The sequence below is a fragment of the Callithrix jacchus genome, chromosome 6, assembly GCF_049354715.1.
Source record: "Callithrix jacchus isolate 240 chromosome 6, calJac240_pri, whole genome shotgun sequence".
NCBI classification, from domain to species: Eukaryota; Metazoa; Chordata; class Mammalia; order Primates; family Cebidae; genus Callithrix; species Callithrix jacchus.
Window position 1 is genome coordinate 123,423,267 of NC_133507.1, and position 24,522 is coordinate 123,447,788.

General features: G+C 43.0%; 1 protein-coding gene and 2 non-coding genes across 15 annotated transcripts in view; all 3 read left to right on the forward strand.

Annotated features, from left to right (window-relative positions):
• The first annotated feature begins 12,203 nt into the window (after positions 1 to 12,203).
• Positions 12,204 to 24,522, forward strand: part of NOP58 (NOP58 ribonucleoprotein) — a 65,896-nt gene continuing 53,577 nt past the window's right edge. For 3 of the 13 annotated variants that reach the window (XM_078328217.1, XM_002749649.7, XM_054257796.2), the window contains exons 1-3: positions 12,204 to 12,454; positions 20,061 to 20,137; positions 22,252 to 22,304. In XM_078328217.1, the coding sequence (XP_078184343.1) occupies positions 12,410 to 12,454; positions 20,061 to 20,137; positions 22,252 to 22,304 (175 nt within the window). In that variant the 5' untranslated portion in view covers positions 12,204 to 12,409. Of the gene's footprint in view, positions 12,455 to 16,541; positions 16,640 to 20,060; positions 20,138 to 22,251; positions 22,305 to 22,442; positions 22,610 to 24,522 lie in introns of all 13 variants that reach the window. The other 10 variants (XM_078328214.1, XM_078328210.1, XM_078328216.1 and 7 more) reach the window with 6 other exon arrangements.
• On the forward strand, positions 20,933 to 21,015 carry LOC118155146 (small nucleolar RNA SNORD70). Its single transcript, XR_004745367.1, has one exon. It is a non-coding gene; the product is annotated as a small nucleolar RNA SNORD70 (small nucleolar RNA).
• On the forward strand, positions 22,399 to 22,483 carry LOC118155145 (small nucleolar RNA SNORD70). The gene has a single exon (XR_004745366.1). It is a non-coding gene; the product is annotated as a small nucleolar RNA SNORD70 (small nucleolar RNA).

Here is a 24,522-nt window from a genome sequence, read left to right on the forward strand (position 1 = left end):
GAACCACCCAACCTAGCCAGAAAAAAAAAGATAAGTTTTAAATATAAGTGTACAGTTTCCAGTGTCTTCCGAAGGGAGATGTCCAAGAAGCAATTGGTTATGACTTTGAGCACTGAGAGAAATCTGAGCTGCAGATAAGAAATGTGGAAGTCATTGGCATATAAATGTTGATGATGAGGATGATGATGATAATTGTTAACATGTATTGAATGGCAAACCCTCTTTTAAATACTGTACATTTATTAGCTCACATAATCTTATAAAGTAAGAAATAACTTTATCCTCATAGATGAGAAAACAGATGCGTGAATGGATAACTCACTCAAGTAAGGGATGGAATTAAGATTTAAATCCAAGAAATCTTGACTCCTGTTCCGTCAGTGATTTACAATAGCTACGGAGGGTAGGAGAAATGCTACCTATAGGAGGCCTATCAAAATCACTTGTGAACCAGGTGCAGTGGCACACACCTGTAATCCCAGCGCTTTGAGAGGCCATGGTGGAAGATCACTTGAGGCCAGGAGTTTGATGGCCTCACCAGCCTGGGCAATGAAGCAAGATCCCATCTTTTTTATTTATTTATTTATTTATTTTTGAGACGAAGTCTCACTCTGTTACCCAGGCTGGAGTGCAGTGGCACGATCTTGGCTCACTGCAACTTCCACCTCCCAGGTTCCGGCAAGTCTCCTGCCTCAGCCTCCTGAGTAGCTACAGTGACCTGTGATCATGCCACTGCCTGGGCAACAAAGCAAGACCCTGTCTCTAGAAAAAAAAAAATGATTATTATTATTATTGTGGTGGTCTGAAAGTAGGAGGAGTGACAGAGAAACATGAAGAACTTTGATCAAACTTAGAACATTTCTCAGACAAGATTCTTGGAGAAATTAAAATTAAACATTATTTGAACATTTGCTATTCCCCCACACCCTGGGCCCTGCTCTAATATTACCTGGTGGTTTTGTTTGCTTGTTTGTTTGTTTCCAAGGTGGAGTCTTGCTCTGTCGCCCAGAGTTGGAGTGCAACAGCACGATCTCGGCTCACTTCAACCTCCATCTCCCGAGTTCAAACAATTTTCCTGCATCAGCCTCCCGAGTAGCGGGGACTAAAGGTGAGTGCTGACACATGCCACCACGCCCATCTATTTTTTTTTACTTTTAGTAGAGACGGGGTTTCACCATGTTGGCCAGGATGATCTCAATCTCCTGACCTTGTGATCCACCTGCCTCTGCCTCCCAAAGTGCTGGGATTATAGGCATGAGCCACCAGGCCCGGCCTGAAGTTTATTTAAAAAGGCTTTAGAGGCCGGGCGCGGTGGCTCAAGCCTATAATCCCAGCACTTTGGGAGGCCGAGGGGGGTGGATCACGAGGTCAACAGATCGAGATCATCCTTGTCAACAAGGTGAAACCACGTCTCTACTAAATATACAAAAATTAGCTGGGCATGGTGGCGCGCACCTGTAGTCCCAGCTACTTGGGAGGGTGAGGCAGGAGAATTTCTTGAACCCAGGAGGTGGAGGCTGCGGTGAGCCAAGATCACTCCATTGCACTCCAGCCTGGGTAACAAGAGCGAAACTCTGTCTCAAAAAAAAAAAAAAAAGGCTTTAGAGGCCAGCACGGTGGTTTCACCATGTTGGTCAGGCTGGTCTTGAACTCCCGACCTCAGGTTATCTGCCCATCTCAGCCTCCCAACGTACTGGGATTACAGGTGTAAGCCACTGCACCTGGTCTTTCTTTTTACTTGCCTATTAAACCATCTGCTCCTTAAAACCACTCCAGGCCTGGCCAACATGGTGAAACTCCATCTCTAGAAAACATGCAAAAATTAGCTGAGCATGGTGGCATGTGCCTGTAATCCCAGCTACTCGGGAGGCTGAGGCAGAAGAATCACTTGAACCCAGGAGACAGAGGTTGCAATGAGCCAAGACCACATCACTACCCTCCATCCTGGGCAACAAGAGTAAAACTCTGTCTCAAAAAAAAAAAAAAAAAACGCTCCATGTGTTTGTGTCATTTTATTCAATTCAACTCAAAACAAAAAGCCCTGGTGTTCCTCCACTCATCAAAACCATATCAATAGGGCAATCACTCTGTGATTCTCCCATGTGCAAGGTCAATAAATGGACATGCCCTTTCTCCAAAAAAAAAAACAACACAATGAAAAAGAAGTTTTTTTTTTTGAGACAGTCTTGCTCTGTTGCCCAGGATGAAGTGCAGTGGTGCGATCTTAGCTTCCCACGTAGCTGGGACTACAGGTGTGCACCACATGCCTGGCTAATTTTTGTATGTTTTGTACAGATGAGGTTTCCTTGTTGTTCCAGGCTGGTCTTGAACTACTGGGCTCAAGCAATCTTCCTGCTTTGACCTCCCAAAATGCTGGGATTATAGGTGTGAGCTGCTGTGCCCAGCCAAAAAGGAGAATTTTATTTCTAGGTATTTAGGAATGACAGGGCAATTGCAGAAAGTATCAATTTTTTAAGCAATGCATTCTGAAGTATGTAGAAGTGAAATAACATGTCTGAGGGTTGGTTTAACATAATTCAGGAGGCAGTGGTGAAGGAAATGTGCAGGGTCTTGATTTTTATTTATTATTTGGGGGGACAGAATCTTACTCTATCACCCAGGCTAGAGTGTGGTGGCATGATTATGGCTCACTGCAGCCTTGACCTCCCAGGTTCAAGTGGTCCTCCCACTTCAGCTTTCTGAGTAGCTAGAACTACAGATGCAGCCCACCATGCCTGCTTATTTTTTTACTTTTTGTAGAGATAAAGTCTTACTATGTTGCCCAAGCTGATCTTAAACTCCTGGCCTCAAGCTGTCCTCCCACCTCCACCTCCCAAAATTCTGGGATAACAGGCATGAGCCATCACACTCAGCTGATTTAGATTTCTGAATCTGGATGATGTGTATTTAAGGATGAGAAAAGATACTGAAGGAGAAACAGTTGGATTTCTGTTAAGTAGAAAATAGTGATCCAAGTGAAGGGGGCCAGATAGAGGATAGGATGGTCTTCTAGTCAGAGAGTAAAGCACTGTATTAATATTTAAAGATTTTTTGTTATTATTATTATTGAGATGGAGTCTCACTCTGTTGCTAGGCTGGAGTGCAGTGGCATGATCCCAGCTCATTGCAACCTCCACCTCGCAGGTTCCTTCCTGGTTCAAGTGATTCACCTGCCTCAGCTTCCCTAGTAATTGGGACTACACGTGCATGCCACCATGCCCAGCTAATTTTTTGTATTTTTTAGTAGAGATGGGGTTTCACCATGTTGGCCAGAATAGTCTTGATCTCTTGACTTTGTGATCCACCCACCTCGGCCTCCCAAAGTGCTGGGATTACAGGTGTGAGCCAGGCCAATCATATCCTTCTTAAAATAAAACCATGTGAGGAGTTAGAAGAATCCTCTGGAATGTAAGTTTAATGAGGCTTTATCTGTTTTGTTCATGGCTTGAAGTGAAATTCTACTGTAAAAAAGCCACACCTTCGCTATAGATCACTGAGACAGCAGGGGGTGGTGGGCTGCAATGAAGTTGATATTAGTGGCTGAAAAGATGCTAAGCCATGAGATACAGGGACAGAACGTTTGACAGAATTGTTGCCTGAGGTTACTTAAGCAGCAGGCCATGTGTCTACTGAGTCAGCAGTCCTGGAGGAAGAAAATAGAAAGTTGAAACTTAATAGTGATTATTTTTAGCAATGTTTGGCAAGATATTGTAAGAAAGAGATGAGATCAAGAAATAATTCCTGGGTTTGTAAGCAGAAATTGAAAGGAATAGAATAAAAAAGTTGGGAGCCTTGAAAGTAGGAAATGTTGACTGCTTCCAGACCTTAATAATACGAAATTAGTAAAGAAAAGTTTTCTTTTTTCTCTTCCCCTTTTCCCTTTCTCTATTCTTTTTTCTCTTTTTCTCTTTCTGAACAATTTGGTCCCAAAGCCATCAGGTAGGGCCGAATTGACTAAGTGTCAGCATGGTGTCACCTGGAGAGGAACGTCAGAGCCTGACTGGGGTGAAGAGGATGTCCTGTGAAGGGAAAGCCCAACCATGGTGTCAGACTTGACAAGAAGGAGAACATCCTTGTAGACAATTGCCTGGCACAGGATGTTGGAGCCTGTGTGAAGTGAGGACATCCCCACGATATGAACTCTCAGAGCCCACAAGCAGAGTTGGCCCATTGTGAAGGGGGTCTTCATAATACTTACCCAGTCGGATTTCAAAATTGCTGTGGTCCAGTGATTGCTGTGTCCTCAATTCTTTCTTGTTCTGAATGAGGAGGTTTTTTCCCCAGTTTTCCTGTCTTTGTTACATTACCACAGGTGTGGGTGTATATGGGCAGATTATCTTTTTAGTTCATAAGTCACCAGATAATGGAAAGCCATATCTGAGGGGCCGAATGCTGCCGCTCACACCTGTAATCCCAGCACTTTGGGAGGCTGAAGTGGGAGGATCATCTGAGGTCAGGAGTTTGAGACCAGCCTGGCCAACATGGTAAAACCCCATTTCTACCAAAAATTCAAAAAGTAGCTAGGCATGGTGGCACATGCCTATAATCCCATCTACTTGGGAGGCTGAGGCAGAAGAATCACTTGAACCCAGGAGGTGGAGGTTGCACTGAGCTGAGATCACACCACTGCACTCCTGGGTGACAAAGGGAGACTGTCTCAAAAAAAAAAAAAAAAAAGAAGAAGAAAAGAAAGCCATATCTGATCCTCATGACAAAAACTGCAAATCCCCTGGAGAGCATATATTTACTGGGAGGGACCTTGGGCTATCCCCTTTGGAGATGGGGAGAGTAGTATCTATACAAAGGAAAAATAGTAAAAAGAACATTTGGTAAGCAAAAGGGCAGACTGTGTCACAGGCTGGCTCAGTGGTCACCAATCTCTTTTCCTTTCATTGGGTCACAAGAAAGACTCATTTAGTGGTCACACTGTGTTTAGATTCTGGCTAATGAGATAAGGGTTGAAGTCAGGCCATTTCTAGGCCTTCCTCGTGCTTTTTCTTTCTTCCTTTTTTTCACATGCTTTTTCTTGATCTCTTGAATACAAAGAGAATCAGTTAAAGACTCTGAGGACATCCTACAAGAGAGATTGGCAAACTATGGGCCATGCATCAAATTTAGCCCACTACTTGTTTTTGTAAATAAAGTTTTATTGGAACACAGTCATGCTCATTCAATTACATATTGTCTATGTCTGCATTCATGCTTCAATGGCAGAATTGACTAGCTGTGACACAAAAGCCTAAAACATTTTATATCTGTCCCTTTACAAAACAGTTTGCAGATCCTTGCATGAGAAGATGGTGCCAGCACAAATTGATAGGAGACCAACTTAAATCCTTGAATCAAAATATTAAAGGATGCTTACTGAACACCCAACTCAGACTATGATATGAATGACAAATAAAGCTTTACTTTGTGATGACATTGAGATTTTTTAGTTATTTGTTAGTAGTTAGTTATCTTCTCACTAAAACACTACTCTTCTCAGTACCTAGACCAGTGTCTGGCTCATGGCAAGTACTAAACAATTTTTTGTTTTTGTTTTGAGATGGAGTCTCACTCTGTTACCCAGGCTGGAGTGCTGTGGTGTGGTCTCAGCTCACTGCAACCTCTGCCTCCCAAGCTCAAGTGATTCTCCTGCCTCAGCCTCCTGGGTAGTCGGGATTACAGGCGCCTGCCGCCAAGCCTGGCTAATTTTTCATATTTTTAGTAGAGACCGGGTTTCATTATGTTGGCCAGGCTGGTTTCAAACTTCTGACCTGTGATCCACCTGCCTTGGCCTCCCAAAGTGCTGGGATTAGAGGCATAAGCTACCGCACCGGGCACTAAACAATTATTTGTTAAGTGAATGAATTAATAGTAGAAATAATATGTGTAGTTTTATATGGTGCTGTATTCAATAGGTCATAAATCTTTTTTTGATTCTGCCATGAGAACTACAAAGTTAAAGATAAATCTCCTCATTATAAAACTATTAACCTTCAACGCTGCCCTCAAATAGGGTCACGATAAACATTGAATGAAGTTCTATGGCACCAGTGACAAACGTACTCCCGTAATTCCAGTACTCTGGGAGGCCAAGGCAGGAGGATTGCTTGAGCTCAGGAGTTGAAGACAAACCTGGGCAACTTAGTGAGTCCTCGTCTCTACTAAAAATAAAAATACCTGGATGTGGAGGTGTGCGCCTGTAGTCCCAGCTACATGTGAGGCTGAGGTGGGAGAATTGCTTGAGCTTGTGAGGACTAGGCTTCAATGAGCTGTGATGGCACCACTGCACTCTAGCGTGGGTGACAGAATGAGATCCTGTCTCTCTATAAAAAATAAAAATTTATTCTTTTTCTTTTTAATTATTGCTAACAGATTTGTGTTTTTTTTTTAAATCTATGTTGAGTTAATTTTTGTATCTGGTGTAAGGAAGGGGTCCAGTTTAAATCTTGTTCATATGGCTAGCCGATTATCTTAGCACTATTTATTTATTTATTTATTTTTTTTTAGAAGTGAGTCTTCTTTGTGCTTCTATTTATCAGTTTATGCAGAATGCTATTAAACACTGCTAAAAAATAAAAATTTAAAAAATAGGCAGGGCACAGAGGCTCACGCCTATAATTTGAGGTTGCAGTGAGCCGAGATTGTGCCACTACACTCTAGTCTTGGCAACATTGTGAGACTCCATTTCAAAAATAAATACATAAAAATAAACTTCAACTCCTGCTCTTAAACTTGCCTTGGTCTCTTTTTCCGCCTTATTCCCCTCAGTTGAATTCTTTCTTCTGAGGAGGCGAGAATTGATGTTGCTGTAGACCCATAAGAATTTGATGCCAGGTTGGGTGCGGTGGCTCATGCCTATAATCCCAGCACTTTGGGACACCAAGTTGGTTGGATCAAGAGGTCAGGAGATCGAGACCATCCTGGTTAACACGGTAGAATCCTGTCTCTACTAAAAATACAAAATATTAGCTGGGCCTGGTGGCAGGCGCCTGTAGTCCCAGCTACTCGGGAGGCTGATGCAGGAGAATCGCTTGAACCAGGGAGTTGGAGGTTGCAGTGAGCCGAAATTGTGCCACTGCCCTCCAGCCTGCGCAACAGAGCGAGACTCCGTTTCAAAAAAAAAAAAGGAATTCGCCACCAGTAACTCAGATTCCTTTTGCCAGTAACACTGTCCTCGCTTGTGAACATCAATGTGTTTCTACCCAACCTAAAAAGTATACAATTAGGCCAGGCGTTGTGGTTTACAACTGTAATCCCAGAATTTTGGGATGCCAAGCCAGGAGGATTGCTTGAGCCCAAGAGTTCCAGACTAGCCTGGGCAACCGTATTAGGCCATTTTCATGCTGCTGATAAAGACATACCCAAGGCTGGGAAGAAAAAGAGGTTTTTGTTTTTGTTTTTGTCTTTTTTTTTTTTTTTTTTGAGACAGCTTCGTGTTCTGTTGCCAGGCGCCAGACTGGAGTGCAGTGGCAGGATCTTGGCTCACTGCAACCTCTGCCTCCTGGGTTCAAGCAATTTTCCTGCCTCAGCCTCCCAAGTAGTGGGACTACAGGTGTGCACCACCATGCCCAGCTAATTTTTGTATTTTAGTAGAGACGGGGTTTCACCATGTTGGCCAGGATGGTCTTGATCTCTTGACCTCGTGATCCACCCACCTCGGCCTCCCAAAGTGCTGGAATTACAGGTGTGAGCCACTGCAACTGGCAAAAAAGAAGTTTAATGGACTTACAGTTCCACATGGATGGGGAGATCTCACAATCATGGTGGAAGGCAAGGAAGAGCAAGTCATGTCCGACATGGTTGGCAGCAGGCAAAGAGAGACTCCCCCTTATTAAACCATCAGATCTCATGAGACTCACTATCATGAGAACAGCACCGGAAAGATCTGCCCTCGCATGATTCAATTACCTCCTACCAGGTTCCTCCCACAACACTTGGGAATTCAACGTAAGATTTGGGTGGGGATACAACCAAACCATATTAGCAACATAGCAAGATACTGTCTCTACAAAAAAGTTTAAAAATTAGCCAGGCATGCTGGTGTGACCTATAATTCCAGCTACTCCACAGGTTGACGTGGGAGGATCACCTGAACTCAAAAGACTGAGGCTGCAGTGAGCTGTGATCATGCCATTGCAATGCAGCCTGGGTGACAGAGCAAAATCTTGTCTCTTAAAAAAAAGTATACTATTATATACAATTACTAACATATACTATTCATATCAATAATTGATATCATTTTAATATATAATTAACTTGCAGACGTTGAGCTTTTCTTTTTTTAAAAAACAAAATCTTTTTTTTTTTGAAAGAGCCTCACTCTGTCGTCCAGGCCAGAGTGTAGGTCTTTCCCTATGTCATCATGTACTGTATTTTTTTTTTTTTTGAGACAGAGTTTTGCTCTTATTGCACAGGCTGGAGTGCAATGGCATGATTTCAGCTCACCGAAGCCTCTGCCTCCCAGGTTCAAGCAATTCTCCTGCCTCAGCCTCCTGAGTAGCTGGGATTATAGGCATGTGCCACCACATCTGGCTAATACTGTATTTTTAGGAGAGAGAAGTTTTCTCCATGTTGGTCAGGCTGGTCTCAAATTCCAGATCTCTAGTGATCTGCCCACCTTGGCCTCCCAAAGTGCTGGAATTACAGGCATGAGCCACCGCACCAGGCCATTATGTACTGTATTGTACAATACTCATTAAGTCAGATTATGAGTCAATCTAGGGGCACAACTCCTTTTTAAAATCAAGATGGGGTCTTGCTATGTTGCCCAGGCTGGTCTCAACCTTCTGGGCTCTAGCGATCCATCCACATAGGCCTCCCAAAGTGCTGGGATTATAGGCATGAACCACGGTGCCCAGCCTAGGGGCACAATGTTAGGATTTTTAATAACTTATGAAAGGAAAATAAATCTCAGAACCACAAAATCGCGAAGTCAAAGGGAATTTCAAGCTGGGCACTGTGTCAGGCAAACCTGCCTCCCATTTTGTTCCTAAATAAGATAGCTACAAACAAACAAACAAAAAAAAAAAAAAAAAAAAAAAAAAGCTATATACTTTCCTCACAGTTAACCCACAAGGAAATTCCTTGCGGGCCTCAAGATTTTTTTCTTTTTTTTTTCCTGAGACAGAGTCTTTCCCTGTTGCCCAGGCTGGAGTACAATGGCACAATCTTGGCTCACTGCAACCTTCACCTCCCAGGTTCAAGCGATTCACCTGCCTCAGCCTCCGGAGTAACTGGAATTACAGATGCATGGCACCACACCTGGCTAATTTTTGTATGTTTTGTAGAGATGGGTTTCACCATATTGGCCAGGCTGGTCTCAACCTCCTGACCTTGTGATCTGCCTGCCTCAGCCTCCCAAAGTGCTGGGATTACAGGCATGAGTCACCTCACCCAACCTGCTTCTCATATTTCTTTGTGCTATCTCCGTTTGACTCAGTACTTTAACAAAGTACTAAGACTTTCTTCTCCCTTGCAAGAGAAAATCTCCAATTACTTTATTTGGCCAACTTACAAACCCCAAATCAGAGTCAGCTCTGAACTCCCGATTAAAGCATCATATTGAGGTGATTATGTAAATGGTAATGTACAAGGAGAAATTCTAGGAGATACCATGGTAAAGAGATTTCTCATTGAATAAGTGGTTTCATTTCATTTTTGGAAAATGATTTAAGGCTTTAGATGAAAATAATTTTACTTCCTGCAGATATTCATTCATTAAGTTTTTAAGAATTACTTAATGTGATTTTATTTCATGAGTAGAACAACATAACATCCTATACAGACACAAATACGCATAAAATAGACACAATTCTCTAGCAGATGTCACTTCTGCTAAAGAGACTAGACAGGAAAAGATTGTGCAGTTAAATAACACTATAGCCAGGCACAGTGGCTCATGCCTGTAATCACAGCACTTTGGGAGGCTGAGTAGGGCAGATCATCTGAGGTCGGGAGTTTGAGACCAGCCTGACCAACATTGAGAAACCCTGTCTCTACCAAAAATACAAAAATTAGCCAGTTGTCATGGCGCATGCCTGTAGTCCCAGCTACTCAGGAGGCTGAGGCAGGAGACTCACTTGAACACAGGAGGTGGAGGTTGCCGTGAGCTGAGATAGCACCACTGAACTCCAGCCTGGGCCACAAGAGTGAAACTCTGTCTCAAAAAACAAAAACAAACAAACAAAAAACAAATAGGCTGGGTGTGGTGGCTCACACCTGTAATCAGAGCATTTTGGGAGGCTGAGGCAGGCGGATCACTTGAGGTCAAGAGTTTGAGACCAGCCTGACCAACATGGAGAAACCCCATCGCTACTAAAAATACAAAAAATTAGCTGAGTATGGTGGCACATGCCTATAATCCCAGCTACTCGGGAGGCTGAGGCAGGAGATTTGCTTGAACCGGTAGGCAGAGGTCGTGGTGAGCTGAGATCACACCATCGCACTCCAGTCTGGGCAACAATAGTGAAACTCTGTCTCAAAACACACACACAGGCACACACACACATCACTATAAACAGACATGGTGTTTCTCTCTCATCCACCCACCCATGCCCCTCTCCCAATCAAGTAATTTTGGTCTCTCTTGTCTCCCTGACCACACTGGATTATAGCTATAACTATAATCAACCACGCTTTTTTTTTTTTTTTTTTGAGACAGGGTCTTGCTTAGCAGCCCGGGCTGGAGTGCAATGGCAGGATCACAGCAGGTGTGAACCACTGCACCTGGCCAATTATGCTCTTGAATTCACCCTAGGCCAGGCATGGTAGCTCATGCCTGTAATCCCAGCACTTTGGGAGGCTGAGGCAGTCAGATCACCTGAGATCAGGAGTTTGCAAGCCTGGCCAACATGGGGAAGCCCTGTCTCTACTAAAAGTACCCGGACATGGTAGCAGCACCTGTAATTCCAGCTACCGGGGAGGCTGAGGCACAGGAATCGCTTGAGCCAAGGAGGCAGAGTCTGCAGTGAGCCAAGATGGAGCCACTGCACTCCAGCCTGAGCAACAGAGTGAGACTCCCTCAAAAAAAAAAAAAAAAAAAAAATTCACCCTGGATTCCTCTGTCCCGTGACTTTCTGTTACTCAACCCAGGATTTTCTGTCCTCTTGATCCCAGGTTGCTACTTATTTAACTTTCCAGAATCTTTTTTTTTAATTAAAATTGATTTTTATTTTTAGAGACTGGGTCTCATCATGTTGGTCAGACTGGTCTCGAACTCCCGACCTCAGGATCCACCGGCGTCGGCCTCCCAAAGTGCTGGGATTACAGGCTTGAGCCACCTCGTGCAGCCTGGGATGTTCCATGATCTCGAGCAGGTTGCAATTTAATGATTAGGAACAATGTGCATAAAGGGCCTGGGAAGTGAGGAAATTTTATTCCTGTTGGAAGCAGACTTGTGAAAGAACTGGGGTATTTAATCCCAGTCCCTGAGACCACAAAGCCCCTATATAAGCAAATTACACTAAACCAAGAAGACAGTCTAAATTCATACCCTGGGGTCATTTTAACAAATGAAATGGGAGAGGCTTGAGATAAATCTGTGCTGATAATCAATTTCGCCAGAAAGAACGGCCAGGAATACTTGCAAATATAGTGACAATGATGGTGTCATTCTGAGGCCTTCGTTTCAAGGCACGGCTTGAAAGCGGGTAATGTCTACGGGCACTAGCCGGCATTTCAAATTCCAGATTCCTTAGGCAGACAGGGACCGAGATAGCTCCACGTTTCTGTCAAAGTAAACATATCATTCATGAAGGGTTAACAAAATAGTAACTTTTAAGTTTTTTCCCTTTAAATCTCTGGCGGCGGCTGGGCGCCGTGGCTCACGCCTGTAATGCCAGCACTTTGGGAGGCTGAAGTGGGAGGATCCCTTGCGGTTAGGAGTCCGAAACCAGCCTGGGCAACGTGGTAAAACCGCGTTTCTACAAAAAAATTAGCTGGGTGTGGTGGTACAGGCTGCTTGGGAGGCTTAGGTCGGTGGATCAGTTGAACTTGGGAGTTAGAGGTTGCAGTGGGCCGACATCGCGGCACTGCACTCCAGCGTGGAAGACAGCAACACTCCCTCTCGAAAAACAAAACGAAACAAAAACGCAAAGGCTCCGTTCAGGTGCCTTTCCCGGCCCACCCCCGCCCGCTATGGCGGGAACATTCTGGAAGTGACGACATGGTTTGCAGCAGTCTTCTGTCGGAAGTGACGTCGCTATCCCAGAATCCTTAGAGAAGGAGAAGCGCGTTCTTGCGTTCTCCTCACAGTCCAGCCTGGAGGGTTTAGGCAACGTGTTCTGATTTTCTGCAGGAAGGCCAGCACGTTTGTGCTTTGCCCGCCGCGGCGTAGCGGACCTTTTGGAGCCGCATAGTCGGCATTTTTGAACTGAGGTCACAGCTCGTGGCGGGCCGAGCGGTGCCCTGATCTGGCCTCACCATGTTGGTTCTGTTTGAAACGTCCGTTGGCTACGCCATCTTTAAGGTAGGTGGGAAAGCGAGCCGTTAAAGGGGGAAGGCCGGTACTGCACAGACGAGGAGAGGGAAAGACTTAAGCACAGAACTACTCAGGGTAGCGTGGGTACCTCGTATCGCACGGGTTCTGGGAGGAGGCTTTTACACCTGAGAGCCACGTTACAGATAGCACGTGGCCCCGCCGTTTGAGGAAACGTTCTGCTTTAGAGGATTTTATTTCCTCCTGTTGAAGAGGTGGGTAGGAGGCGTATTAAGAGTTTAACAAGTTATAGAGAATTTGGATTTTATTCTAGATGTTTTGAGGAATCATCAAATGGAGTTTTTTGGGGTTTTTTGAGACGGAGTTTCCTTCTTGTTGCCCAAGAGGCTGGAGCGCAGTGGCGCAATCTTGGGTCACTGCAACCTCCGCCTCCCGGGTTCAAGCGATTCTCCTGCCTCAACCTCCAGAGTAGATGGGATTACAGCCATCCGCCACCACGCCCGACTTTTTTTTTTTGGTAGAAATGGGGGGGGGGGTTCTCACCATGTTGGCTAGGCTGGTCTTGAACTCCTGACCTCAAGTGATCCACCTGATTCGCTTCCCAACCTGGAATTACGGGCGTGAGTCACCGTGCCCGGCCAATCTAAGGGTGTTAAGCAGAGGAATGACCTGCTAATTTGTCTTAATACGATTACTGTGTGGAGACTAGACTCGAGGAGCGAAGAAAGGCAGCAAGAATACTTTTGCGTTAATTTAGACAAGACGAAATTGCCTGGTACGGAGAGAAACATACCGATAGAAATTTTGAAGGTAGAAGAGACATGATTGGCTGATAGATTAAAGGTGGGGTTTTGATTTAAATAAGATAGTTTCTTGCGGGGGAAGCCCTAAAGATTTCCGGTTTGGGCTTTGCGAAGCTTGCTTTGTCTATTAGAAGTGATAATTCAATGGTGTAGATCGGACGGTATTTCAAGTTTGAAGTTTGCGTGGGGGGTAATCTCGGCTGGTGATGATACCAATTTGAGATTTGATTGTTTTCATGGGGAAACTGACAGGTTCGTCAGCATAGAAATGGTCAAACGATAAGACCTTGGTACCGCAGGCTGCTACTGAGATGTTAGGAAGAATGAGTTAGAGTGAGTGCCTTTTCTTGTGCCATACACTCTTCAGAGCTCTGCGAATATAGCAAAGAAAAATAACATTTTTATGTATATTCTACATATATGTGTGTTGGTAGAAAGCAAAAAACGCTAGATAATAAATGGAGTACAATTTTAGCTGTGAAACAAACCGTTTGTGGTGTGGATGCAGAAAGTCTGGATGGGTACAGAGTTCTCCATGTTTCACTTCTGACATTTGAAAATACACAGTTTGCATTTGATAGGTCAAATACTTGTTATTTTTAAGAAAACCGATAAAATAAAATCATTAAAACCGAAAAGGCAGTTTTGCTTGTAAGTAAGCTCCTTAGTCCTCTTTAGAGCTATGAAATATATCTGTTTTACTTTTCTCCAACTTTTTAGAATCTTATCTGAATTCTCAGGTAGATAGCTCCAAATTCTCTTAGGCAATGTGGTCTGTCAGTCTATCTCTGAATATCACAGTTTATTGATAATACTGTCCTGAACTGGATGTTAAGAGGAGCAACTCTGCAGTCTGCTGGTTGTCTCCCATTGGAGGAAGGAATTGACTTAGCAATGGTCTTGGGTCCTAAAATATCTAACCATGTCTCGATAAATTACTGATTTCTATTAATGAAAAATGTCTTTGAGGCCAGATACGGTGGCTCACACTTGTAATCTCAGCACTCTGGGGGGTTGAGATGTTTGGATCACAAAGTAAGGAATTTGAGACCAGCCTGGCCAATATGGTGAAACCCATCTCTACTAAACATACAAAAATTAGCAGGGAGTGGTGTTGGGTGCCTGTAGTCCCAGCTACTCAGGAGGCTGAGTCAGGAGAATTACTTGAACCCAGGAGGTGGGCAGAGGTTGCAGTGAGCTGAGATTGTGCCACTGCACTCCAGCCTGGGCAACAGAGCCAGACTCCATCTCAAAAAGAAAAAAATAGTCGAGTATTCAGTTGGAGTTTGCAGTGTTATTTATCTGGAAGTTACTGCTCAAACTGATTAAATTATGGTTTATGTGACCTAGTATTAAAGAAATAACTAGTTAGGCTTGAATATGTTGAGATTGATAAGTTTGCAATTATTGTAATTAACATTGATAAGATAATTTCTGAGTGTAACAAACGTTCTGGAACTAGTGATGGCTGCACATTTTTGTGGGAAAAACACTAAAACTTGAACTGTACACTTTAAAGGGCAAATATTACGATTTATGTAAAATTAATATGTGATATGTAATGGTGAATTTTATCTCCTAAAAAAGTAGACATGCAGTGAAACACCGCATATTCTCACTCATAGGCGGGTGATGAAAAATGAGAACACATGGACACAGGGAGGGGAGTACTAAACACTGGGGTCTATTGGGGGGAAAAGGGGAGGGCCAGTGGGAGGGGGAGGTGGGGAGGGATAGCCTGGGGAGAAATGCCAAATGTGGGTGAAGGGGAGAAAGGAAGCAAAACACACTGCCATATGTGTACCTACGCAACTGTCTTGCATGTTCTGCTCATGTACCCCAAAACCTAAAATGCAATAAAATTTAAAAAAAAAAAGTAGACATGCATACAGTTCAAGGTTTTTAGTTTCCTTTCCCATAATCTTTCAAAATGCTAGGGTATAAAATTGTATTGGTTGCATACAATTCATGCCTTGATGAGAATGCTTTAAGAAATTTTTTTTTTTTTTTTTTTTGAGATAGAGTTTGGCTGTTGTTACCCAGAGTGGAGTGCAGTGGCATGATTTCGGCTCACCACAACCTCCGCCTTCTGGGTTCAAGCAATTCTCCTGCCTCAGCCTCCCGAGTAGCTGGGACTCTATAGTGCCCACCACCATGCCCAGCTAATTTTTGTATTTTTAGTAGAGACGGAGTTTCACCTTGTTGACCAGGATGGTCTCGATCTCTTGACCCTCGTGATCCACCCGCCTTGGCCTCCCAAAGTGCTGGGATTATAGGTGTGAGCCACCACGCCCAGCCAAGAAATTTTTTTTTAAGGTTTTTTTTAAACCTCCATTTACAGTGAGGAAAACGTTTTATATGTAACCCAGTGTACACATACACATTCATATTTTTATTTATTTAAATTTTGTTTTGAGACAGGATCTTGCTCTGTCACCCAGGCTGGAGTGCAGTGGCAGGATCATGGCTCACTGCAGCCTTGGCCTCCTGGATCAAGTGATCCTCCCACCTCAGCCTCCCAAGCAGCTGGGACTACAGGCTCCAGCCACCATGCTGGGCTAATTAAAAAAGAAATTTTTTTTTTTTTTTTTTTTTTGAGACAGAGTTTCGCTCTTGTTACCGGGCTGGAGTGCAATGGCGCAATCTCGGCTCACCACAACCTCCGCCTCCTGGGTTCAGGCAATTCTCCTGCCTCAGCCTCCTGAGTAGCTGGGTTTACAGGCATGACGTACACTGTTTTGCCCACTTCATGTTTAGAGCGATTCAAAAAGAAACACTTCCAAAAATTTGTTGTTAGCAGGGTTATGTATACATATGAATGTAAAGACATTGTGTAGAGTAACTGTTGTGATTAATTCTAGGAATATTATAAAATTCAACCTGTGTCCTTGTGTCACATGGCACACAGCATAAGATTTTAGTCTTGCTCATACCAGACTATCTTCAGCTGTGCTCTTCCATGTGGTAGCCACTAGTACATATATAACCATTTAACATGGTATATAGTTTAGATGACTGAGGAAGTGAATTTTAATTTATTTGAATTTTAAGGTTATATTGTACAGTGTAACTGTGTAGTATAGCATTTTGTGTCACTTAATTTTCTCAAGGTTTGGAGAAAGATTTTTGATGTTTATATAAAACCTGAGTACTGAGCAAAATATTTTATTATATAACACTTTGTTGCAAAAAGTTCTCAAGTTATTCCTGCTCTAAACAACCACTGATCAGCTTGCTTTCTGCTTTTTTTTTTTTTTTGAGATGGAGTTTCGCTCTTCTTGCCCTTGAGATGGAGTTTCTCTCTTTTTGCCCAGGCTGGAATGCAATGGCACAATCTCGGCTCACCACAACCTCCACCTCCTGGGTTCAAGGGATTCTCCTGCCTCAGCCTCCTGAGTAGCTGTGATTACAGGCATGTGCCACCACACCTGGCTAATTTTGTATTTTTAGTAGAGACAGGGTTTCTCAGTGTTGGTCAGGCTGGTCTTGAACTCCCGACATCAGGTGATCCACCCGCCTCGGCCTCCCAAAGTGCTGGAATTACAGGCATGAGCTACCGCACCTGGCCTTCTTGCTGCATAATTTTTTCTAGAAGTTTCGTGTAAGTGGAATGGTCTTTTTTTTTTTTCTTCTTCTTCTTCTTCTTATTTATTTTTGAGACGGTGTCTCGATATATCACCCAGGCTGGAGTGCAGGGACATTGCTTCAGCTCACTGCAACCTCCACATCCCAGGTTCAAGTGATTCTCCTGCCTCGGCCTCCCGAGTAGCTGGGATAACAGGCTTGTGCCACCATGCCCGTCTAATTTTTGTATTTTTAGTAGAGATCGGGTTTTGCCATGTTGGCCAGGCTGGGTGAACTGACCTCAGGTGATCCACCTGTGTCTCAACATCCCAAAGTGCTGGGATTACAGGTGTGAGCCACTGCACCCAGCTGATTTTTTTGCCCTTAACATAATGCTTCTGAAGCTAATCCAAGAGCTTTTTTGCTCTCATTGCATGTATGGATGGATTTGTTTCTTCTTGAGCAATTCACATTTTAAGCTAATCATTTTTATACTGTATTCAAACAACTTTCGTAAAGTTTTGGGAAGTAAAACTTAAAAGTTAGCATCAAATATTTAAACAAAATGTAAAGGTTGGGTGCTCATGCCTGTCCCCATAACGCTTTGGGAGGGTGAGGCAGGGTTGTTTGAGCCCAGGAGTTGCAAACCAGCCTGGGCAACGTGGCAGGGAAAAAACCTAGCTGGGTGCAGTGGTTCCTGCTTGTAGTCCCAGCTACTACAGAAGGCTGAGGTGGGAGGATCGCCTGAGCCCAGGTAGGTCATGGCTGCAGTGAGCCGTGATTGAGCCTCTGCACTTTAGCCTGGACAATACAGTGAGACCTCATCTCCCCGCCCCCCCCAAAAAAAAAGTCACACAGAAAGTCTCATGCAATCAATTAAAAATGAAAATTAAGGCTGGGCGCGGTGGCTCATGCCTATAATCCCAGCACTTTGGGAGGCTGAAGCGGGTGGATCAAGAGATCGAGACCATCCTGGTCAACAAGGTGAAACCCCGTCTCTACTAAAAATACAAAAATTAGCTGGGAATGGTGGCGCGCGCCTGTCATCCCAGCTACTAGGGAGGCTGAGGCAGGAGAATTGCCTGAACCCAGGAGGCGGAGGTTGCGGTGAGCCGAGATCTCACCATTGCACTCCAGCCTGGGTAACAAGAGCAAAACTCCGTCTCAAAAAAAATGAAAATTAGGGAAGATACTATACATACATTTATTTTTATCTGGGATAAAGAAAGCTGCTCTGGGCATATCTGGCATACTATGGAATGGAATGTGTTTATACCCTATCACTTAGCTTCAACTGGCCCATGTTGTGTTATATCATCCCCTTGTCTTGTTTTTGAGATGGAGTTTTGCTCTTGTTGCCCAGGCTGGATGGCGTGATCTCCACTGACTGCAACCTTTGAGTCCAGGGTTCAAGTGATTCTCCTGCCTCAGTCTACCAAGTAGCTAGGATTACAGGCGTGTGCTACCACGCCCAGCTTTTTTTTTTTTTTTTTTTTTTTTTTTTTGAGAAAGAGTCTTACTGTGTCCCCCAGGCTGGAGTGCAGTGGCATGATCTTGATCTCAGCTCACTGTAACCTACACCTCCCAAGTTTAAGTGATTCTCCTGCCTCAGCCTCCCAAGTAGCTGGGACTACAGGTGTCCACCACCATACCCGGCAAGTTTTTTTTTCTATTTTGAGTAGAAGCAGAGTTTCACAATATTGGCCAGGCTAGTCTCGGACTCCTGACCTCATGATTCACCCCCTTTGGCCTCCTAAAGTGCTGGGATTACAGGCGTGAGCCACCATGCGTGGCCCCCAGTACTGTTTGGAAGCAAGACCTAGACATTTAATTTCTGTTTGTATCTATAAAACATAAAGATTTAATTTAATTAATGTATTTTGAGACAGGAGTTTTGCTCTTGTTGCTTAGGCTGGAGTGCAGTGGCGCCATCTCGGCTCACTGCAACCTCCTCCTAGTTTCAAGCAATTCTCCTGCCTCAGCCTCCTGAGTAGCTGGGATTACAGGCATGTATCACACCACACCCTGCTAATTTTTTTGTAGTTTTAGTAGAGACAGGGTTTTGCCATGTTGATAAGTCTGGTGTCAATCTCCTGACCTCAGGTGATCCACCCTCCTCTGCCTCCCCAAGTGCTGGGATTACAGGTGAGAAGAGCCACTTTGCCCAGCCATGAAGACTTATTTTAAAAGCTAGTAATATTGTAACAACAATGCTAAAGATTGCAATGGTAATAGTAGTTGTATACTATTTCTACTTAGAAATGGAAATTATTCTATCTTAATTTAAAATGGTAGAACTTAAAATGGATTTGTGTATACAAATATTTCTTATTACCTTGGCTGAAAATAAACTATTAAAAGATTGAGACAAATGTAAAACAGAAAATGTAGCAATATCTCTAACTTTTTATTTTGATTGTCTTTGTTAGCAGTTTTCTTTAAGATGTTTTTACACAGTTGGGAATATGGTGGTTTTATTTGTCATAGTAATGGTTTTGTCATAACATAGTCTTTGAAGACCTTTGTGTGCTCATGAATTGCCCTGATTTTATTATATTTCCTTTGTTACTTTAATAATGGTGGTTGTATTTTTTTAATGTGCCAATTTTGTTACCCAAATGTTATCTTCAGATATATTTGCTTTTCAGTTAGAAAAGACGTGACTTTTACTCATAAGTCATATCCCCTATTTGATACATATCCTCTTAAAAACGGCAAACTTTGTTATGGTTAGCAGATTCTCTGGACAATTTGAAAAAATGTAATCAGTGTTTTCAGTATGATCATGAGACTTGGTGAGATGTCTTTCAACTATAAAGCTTCATGATATACACAATTAGAACTATTCTGTGTGTGTGTGTGTGTGTGTGTGTGTGTATGTTTGTTTTATTTTTTGAGATGGAGTCTCATTTTGTCGCCTAACCTGGAGTGCAGTGGCGAGGTCTTGGCTCAATATCAGTAAGGGCAGAAATAATGGTATATTCTTACAATGCAATTCTAGGTTGTTAAAAGCTATTTAATATGAGCCAGGCACTCGAATAGACTGTCTGACAGGACTAGATCCGAATTCCATTCAGCTGTTAAATGGGCAATTTGAGCTACGAATGTGACCAAAAATATATACAGGGTAAGAAAACTAGTTTATTATTTTAGTGAAAGAAACAGCTTCTACCACCCTCATTTTACATGTATGGTTGTACTTGAAGGATGTAGCTTTGTATGCCTAGCCTGTACCATTTAAATAAAACCATTTAAACATTTTATTGCAGGTTCTAAATGAGAAGAAACTTCAAGAGGTTGATAGTTTATGGAAAGAATTTGAAACTCCAGAGAAAGCCAACAAAATGTAAGTAATCTTGAAATTATTAATTTAGCAGTTAACATTTAGGACTTGTTGTATGTATGTGATGGAGTCTCACTGTCACCCAGGCGGGAGGAGTGCAGTGGCCCGATCTCAGCTCACTGCAGCCTCTACCTCCTGAGTTCAAGCACTTCTCCTGCTTCAACCTCCCCAGTAGCTGGAACTACAGGTGTGTACCACCATGCCCAGCTAGTTTTTGTATTTTTAGTAGAAATGGGGTTTCACCATGTTGGCCATGATGGTCGTTATCTCCTGACTTCATTATCTGCCTGCCTCAGCCTTACAGTGCTGGGATTATAGCCATGAGCCGCTGCACCCAACCTAGTGTAGATCTTAAATATTTGTATTTTTCTGTGTATTTAAGGGATCTTTCCTTACCAGATAAGAAAACCTTGCTTAAGATGACACTGTTGCCAGTGTGGTGGCTCACACCTGCAATCCCAGCACTTTGGGAGGCCGAAGTGGGTGGGCCATTAGAGGTTAGGAGTGCAAGACCAGCCTGGCCAACATGGTAAAACCTCATCTCTACTAAAAAAAAAAAATACAATAATTAGCCAGGCGTTGTGGTGCTCTCCTATAATCCCAGCTACTCTGGAGGCTGAGGCAGGCGAATTGGTTGAGCCTGGGAGGTGGAGGTTGCAGTGAGCTGAGATGGCACCACTGTACTCCAGTCTGGGTTACAGAGTGAGACTCTATCTTAAAAATAAGAAGACAGTTTTAGGAAAATAGAAGACTGGTTTTCCTTCTTAAAGGATTATTTGCTTTGTGGGGTTAATCTGATTCATTGTTGTCAATGATGTGTTATTGTTGGAACTGAATCTAAGTGATCTAACTCTATTCGTCACTACCACTGAGACAATGAGTCAACTATATGTTTCTTTTTGTATAAAATACTACTCTGAGGTGGGGTGTGGTGGCTCATGCCTGTAGTTCCATCATTTTGGGAGGCCAAGTCAGGTGGATCACTTCAGCCCAGGAGTTTAAGACCAGCCTGGGCATTATAGTGAAAACCCATCTCTACCAAAGACAAAACTAAGCCGTGCATGGTGGCTCATACCAATGGTCCCAGCTACTTGGGAGACTGAGGCTAGAAGATCCTTTGAGCCGGGAAGTCAGGGCTGCAGTGAGCTGTGATTGCACCACTACATTCCAGCCTGCGTGACAAGAGTGAAGTGAGACTCTGTCGCAAAAACGGAAAGGGTGGTGGGTAACAAGAAAGAGATCTGACAATAAGCTTTTTTTTTTTTTAAAGACGCAGTCTAGCTCTGTCACCAGGCTGGAGTGCAGTGGTTCGATCTTGGCTCACTGCAGCGTCCTCCTCCCTGGTTCAAGCGATTCTCCTGCCTCAGCCTCCTGAGTAGCTGGAATTATAGGCAAGTGCTGCCGTGCCCAGCTAATTTTTGTATTTTAGTAGAGACGGGGTTTCACCATGTTGGCTAGGATGGTCTCGATCTCCTGACCTCATGATCCACCCACCTTGGCCTCCCAAAGTGGTGGGATTACAGGCATGAGCCACCGTACCTGGCTGACAATAAGCTATTTTTAAATGGCATTTGTACAGAATAGACAAATGAATATCATGAGATTCTTAACTTAAAAAGGTCACATTTTTTTCCCTGGGTCAATTCTATGCTGTATAATAAAGTCATCTCTGTACAGCTTCATGTAACGGGTTTATGTTAAAGCCTCAGCATCTTTACTGTTGGCCCAAGTTTCATTCAAAGCCTACAGCTTTCTCTGTAATAGTCTGAGCATTGCTTGCTTAGCAATTAGATAAACTTTTAATTTTGGCTGGGTGTGGTGGCTCCTGCCAATAATCTCAGTACCTTCGGAGGCCTAGGCAGAGATGGATCATATGAGGTCAGGAGTTTGAGACCAGCTTTGCCAACATGGTGAAACCCCATCTCTAAAAATAAATAAATGAGAAAAACTATTAATTTTATGAAGAATATCTAACTTTGCACGTGATACACAATGATAGGCATGTTTTATTGGTGTGTGCTTTGGAAACAGTCACAGACTTCTTTTTGAGTTATGTGGCTTTTGAATCATTGCACCCTCCCCCACCCATAACATGTTTCTCTCTTTTTTAATTCTAGAGTAAAGCTAAAACATTTTGAGAAATTTCAGGATACAGCAGAAGCATTAGCAGGTAAAGTAAAAAACTAGAAGCTTGCTTTTTAAAGTCTTGGCCATTTGTTTTTTTATTAGAAGGTTGTTTGCTTCAGCTGCCTGAGTTAATTTTATTCAATGTTGTCAATGATGCATTCTTATTGGAACTGAATTTAAGTGATCTGACTGATTCGTCACTACCACTGAGACAACATTGAGTTAGCTTTTTTCACCATAGGGCTGGTTCTCCCCCATGTGTGAGGAGAGGTGAGAAGTGGTTAAGTTGATCTCCCTGTGGAAACCAGCAACATAATGCTGAAGCACAGTTCATTACAAGGGACCAAGGTAATGTGGTCAAGTACACGGCTCTCTGATCATTTTAACCCAAGGGTAGAGTTGTAATCCTGAGAACAGCCAGGGTTCACAGTTGAAAAGAATAATTTAAAAAGCTCTTCTGGGGGTATAGATTTTTCATTCAAAAAAGCTGTCAGTATTCAAAGTTATAGGGAAACTGATAGAGGTTTTATTTGTAAAAGATACAGAAGAATGAATGACTCATAGTCTTAACTAGATTTCATCATGGGACACCAGACATAAAGTGGTAGGGTTTATTTACTATAAACAGGTTTTTTTAAAGTGTTAGGGAAAACAGGAAGAGCAGATATAAAACTCAAATCATTACATTTTCAACTGTCTAAATTCTCTATCAAATCAGCCCACTATTTGGTGGTGTAATTTGAAAATGAAGGACTGTGAGGAGGAATATGGCGTAAAGCCGGACAAGAATATAACAGATGCAAATAATGTTGTTAAATAGCCACAGGTTAAAGGTACAGTTTTTGTGTGAAAATGAGGAATTCAGCTAAACATGCTGGAACTTTAACAGGCCACCCTAACCTTGGCAGATGGGTAGGCTGAAGGAAGACCCATAAGGCCAGTTTTTTTGTTTTATAAATATAGTTCTTGGGCTGCTTCACCAACCCTTCAGTAATTAGAGTTATATACAGCCATGGAGAACAACTGTGGTAATATTAACTTGGAGAATTTTTTAAAATGTAGCCTGTTCATCAGAGCTTTAAGTATGAGTAGAAATTTGGTAGAATTTCAAGCAAGATTGAATTGGCTATATTTCAACTCTGGGGGGCAGCGTTGTTGACATAGACTGGGATGTGAACAGTTCCTACTGCAGATGTAAATGCTGCAGTCCCCCTGCTCTCAAGTAGCCTATTTGGAGGGCAGTGGCAAGATCTCGGCTCACTGCAACCTCCACCTCCCAGATTGAAGCAATTATCCTGCCTCAGTTTCCTGAGTAACTGGGACTATAGGTGCACACCACCACATCCAGTTAAATTTTGTATTTTTAGTAGAGATGAGACATGAGCCACCATGCCTGGCCCATAAGATCTTTAATCTGCTTGGGATATTTCTGTCCAGTCCCTACTAAATTGTATTAAATGGACAGGGTCAGCTTTTACCCAAACAGGTAGCAGGTTTTTATTATTAATAGCTAATATATTGAGCACATACTGATTGCCAGATTTGTGCTTATTTTGTAATTGTTACTTGATCCTTGAAAAAAATCCTGTGACGTAGCTACCATCATCTCTGCTACAGATGATAAAAATTTATATTGAGCAGTATTTCTGGATTCCTCTTCCTAGCTTCTTTGTATTATTTAAAGTAATGTGCAATAAGGCTGGCACAGTGGTTCATGCCTGTAATCCCAGCACTTTGGGAGGCTGGGGCAGGCAGATCACCTGAGGTCAGGAGTTCAAGATCAGCTTGGCCAACATGGTGAAACCCCATCTGTACTAAAATTACAAAAATTAGCTGGGTGTGGTGGTACACACCTGTAGTCCCAGCTACTCTGAAGACTGAGGCAGGAGAATTGCTTCAACCTGGGAAGCAGAGGTTGCAGTAAACTGAGATTACGCCACTGTACTCCAACCTAGGTGACAGAGTGAGACTCCATCTCAAAAATAACATAAAATTAATGTACATTAAATGGACAAAATGCCATCGTAGTTGAGAATTTAAAGTCAGACACCCACCAACCCCCAGTCTAAGCTCCATGAGGGCAGAGATTGTTCTGCACTGTCAGATCCCTAGATTCTAGTAAAGTATATGACTATAGAAGGTTTATAATAGACATTTTGAGGACAATGGATGAAAATAGTAAACTGTCAGAAATCTTGTCACAGAAACAATTAAAGTACCTTTTCCTATTTGTTTTCAGCAGAAAATGGAATGAACATCAG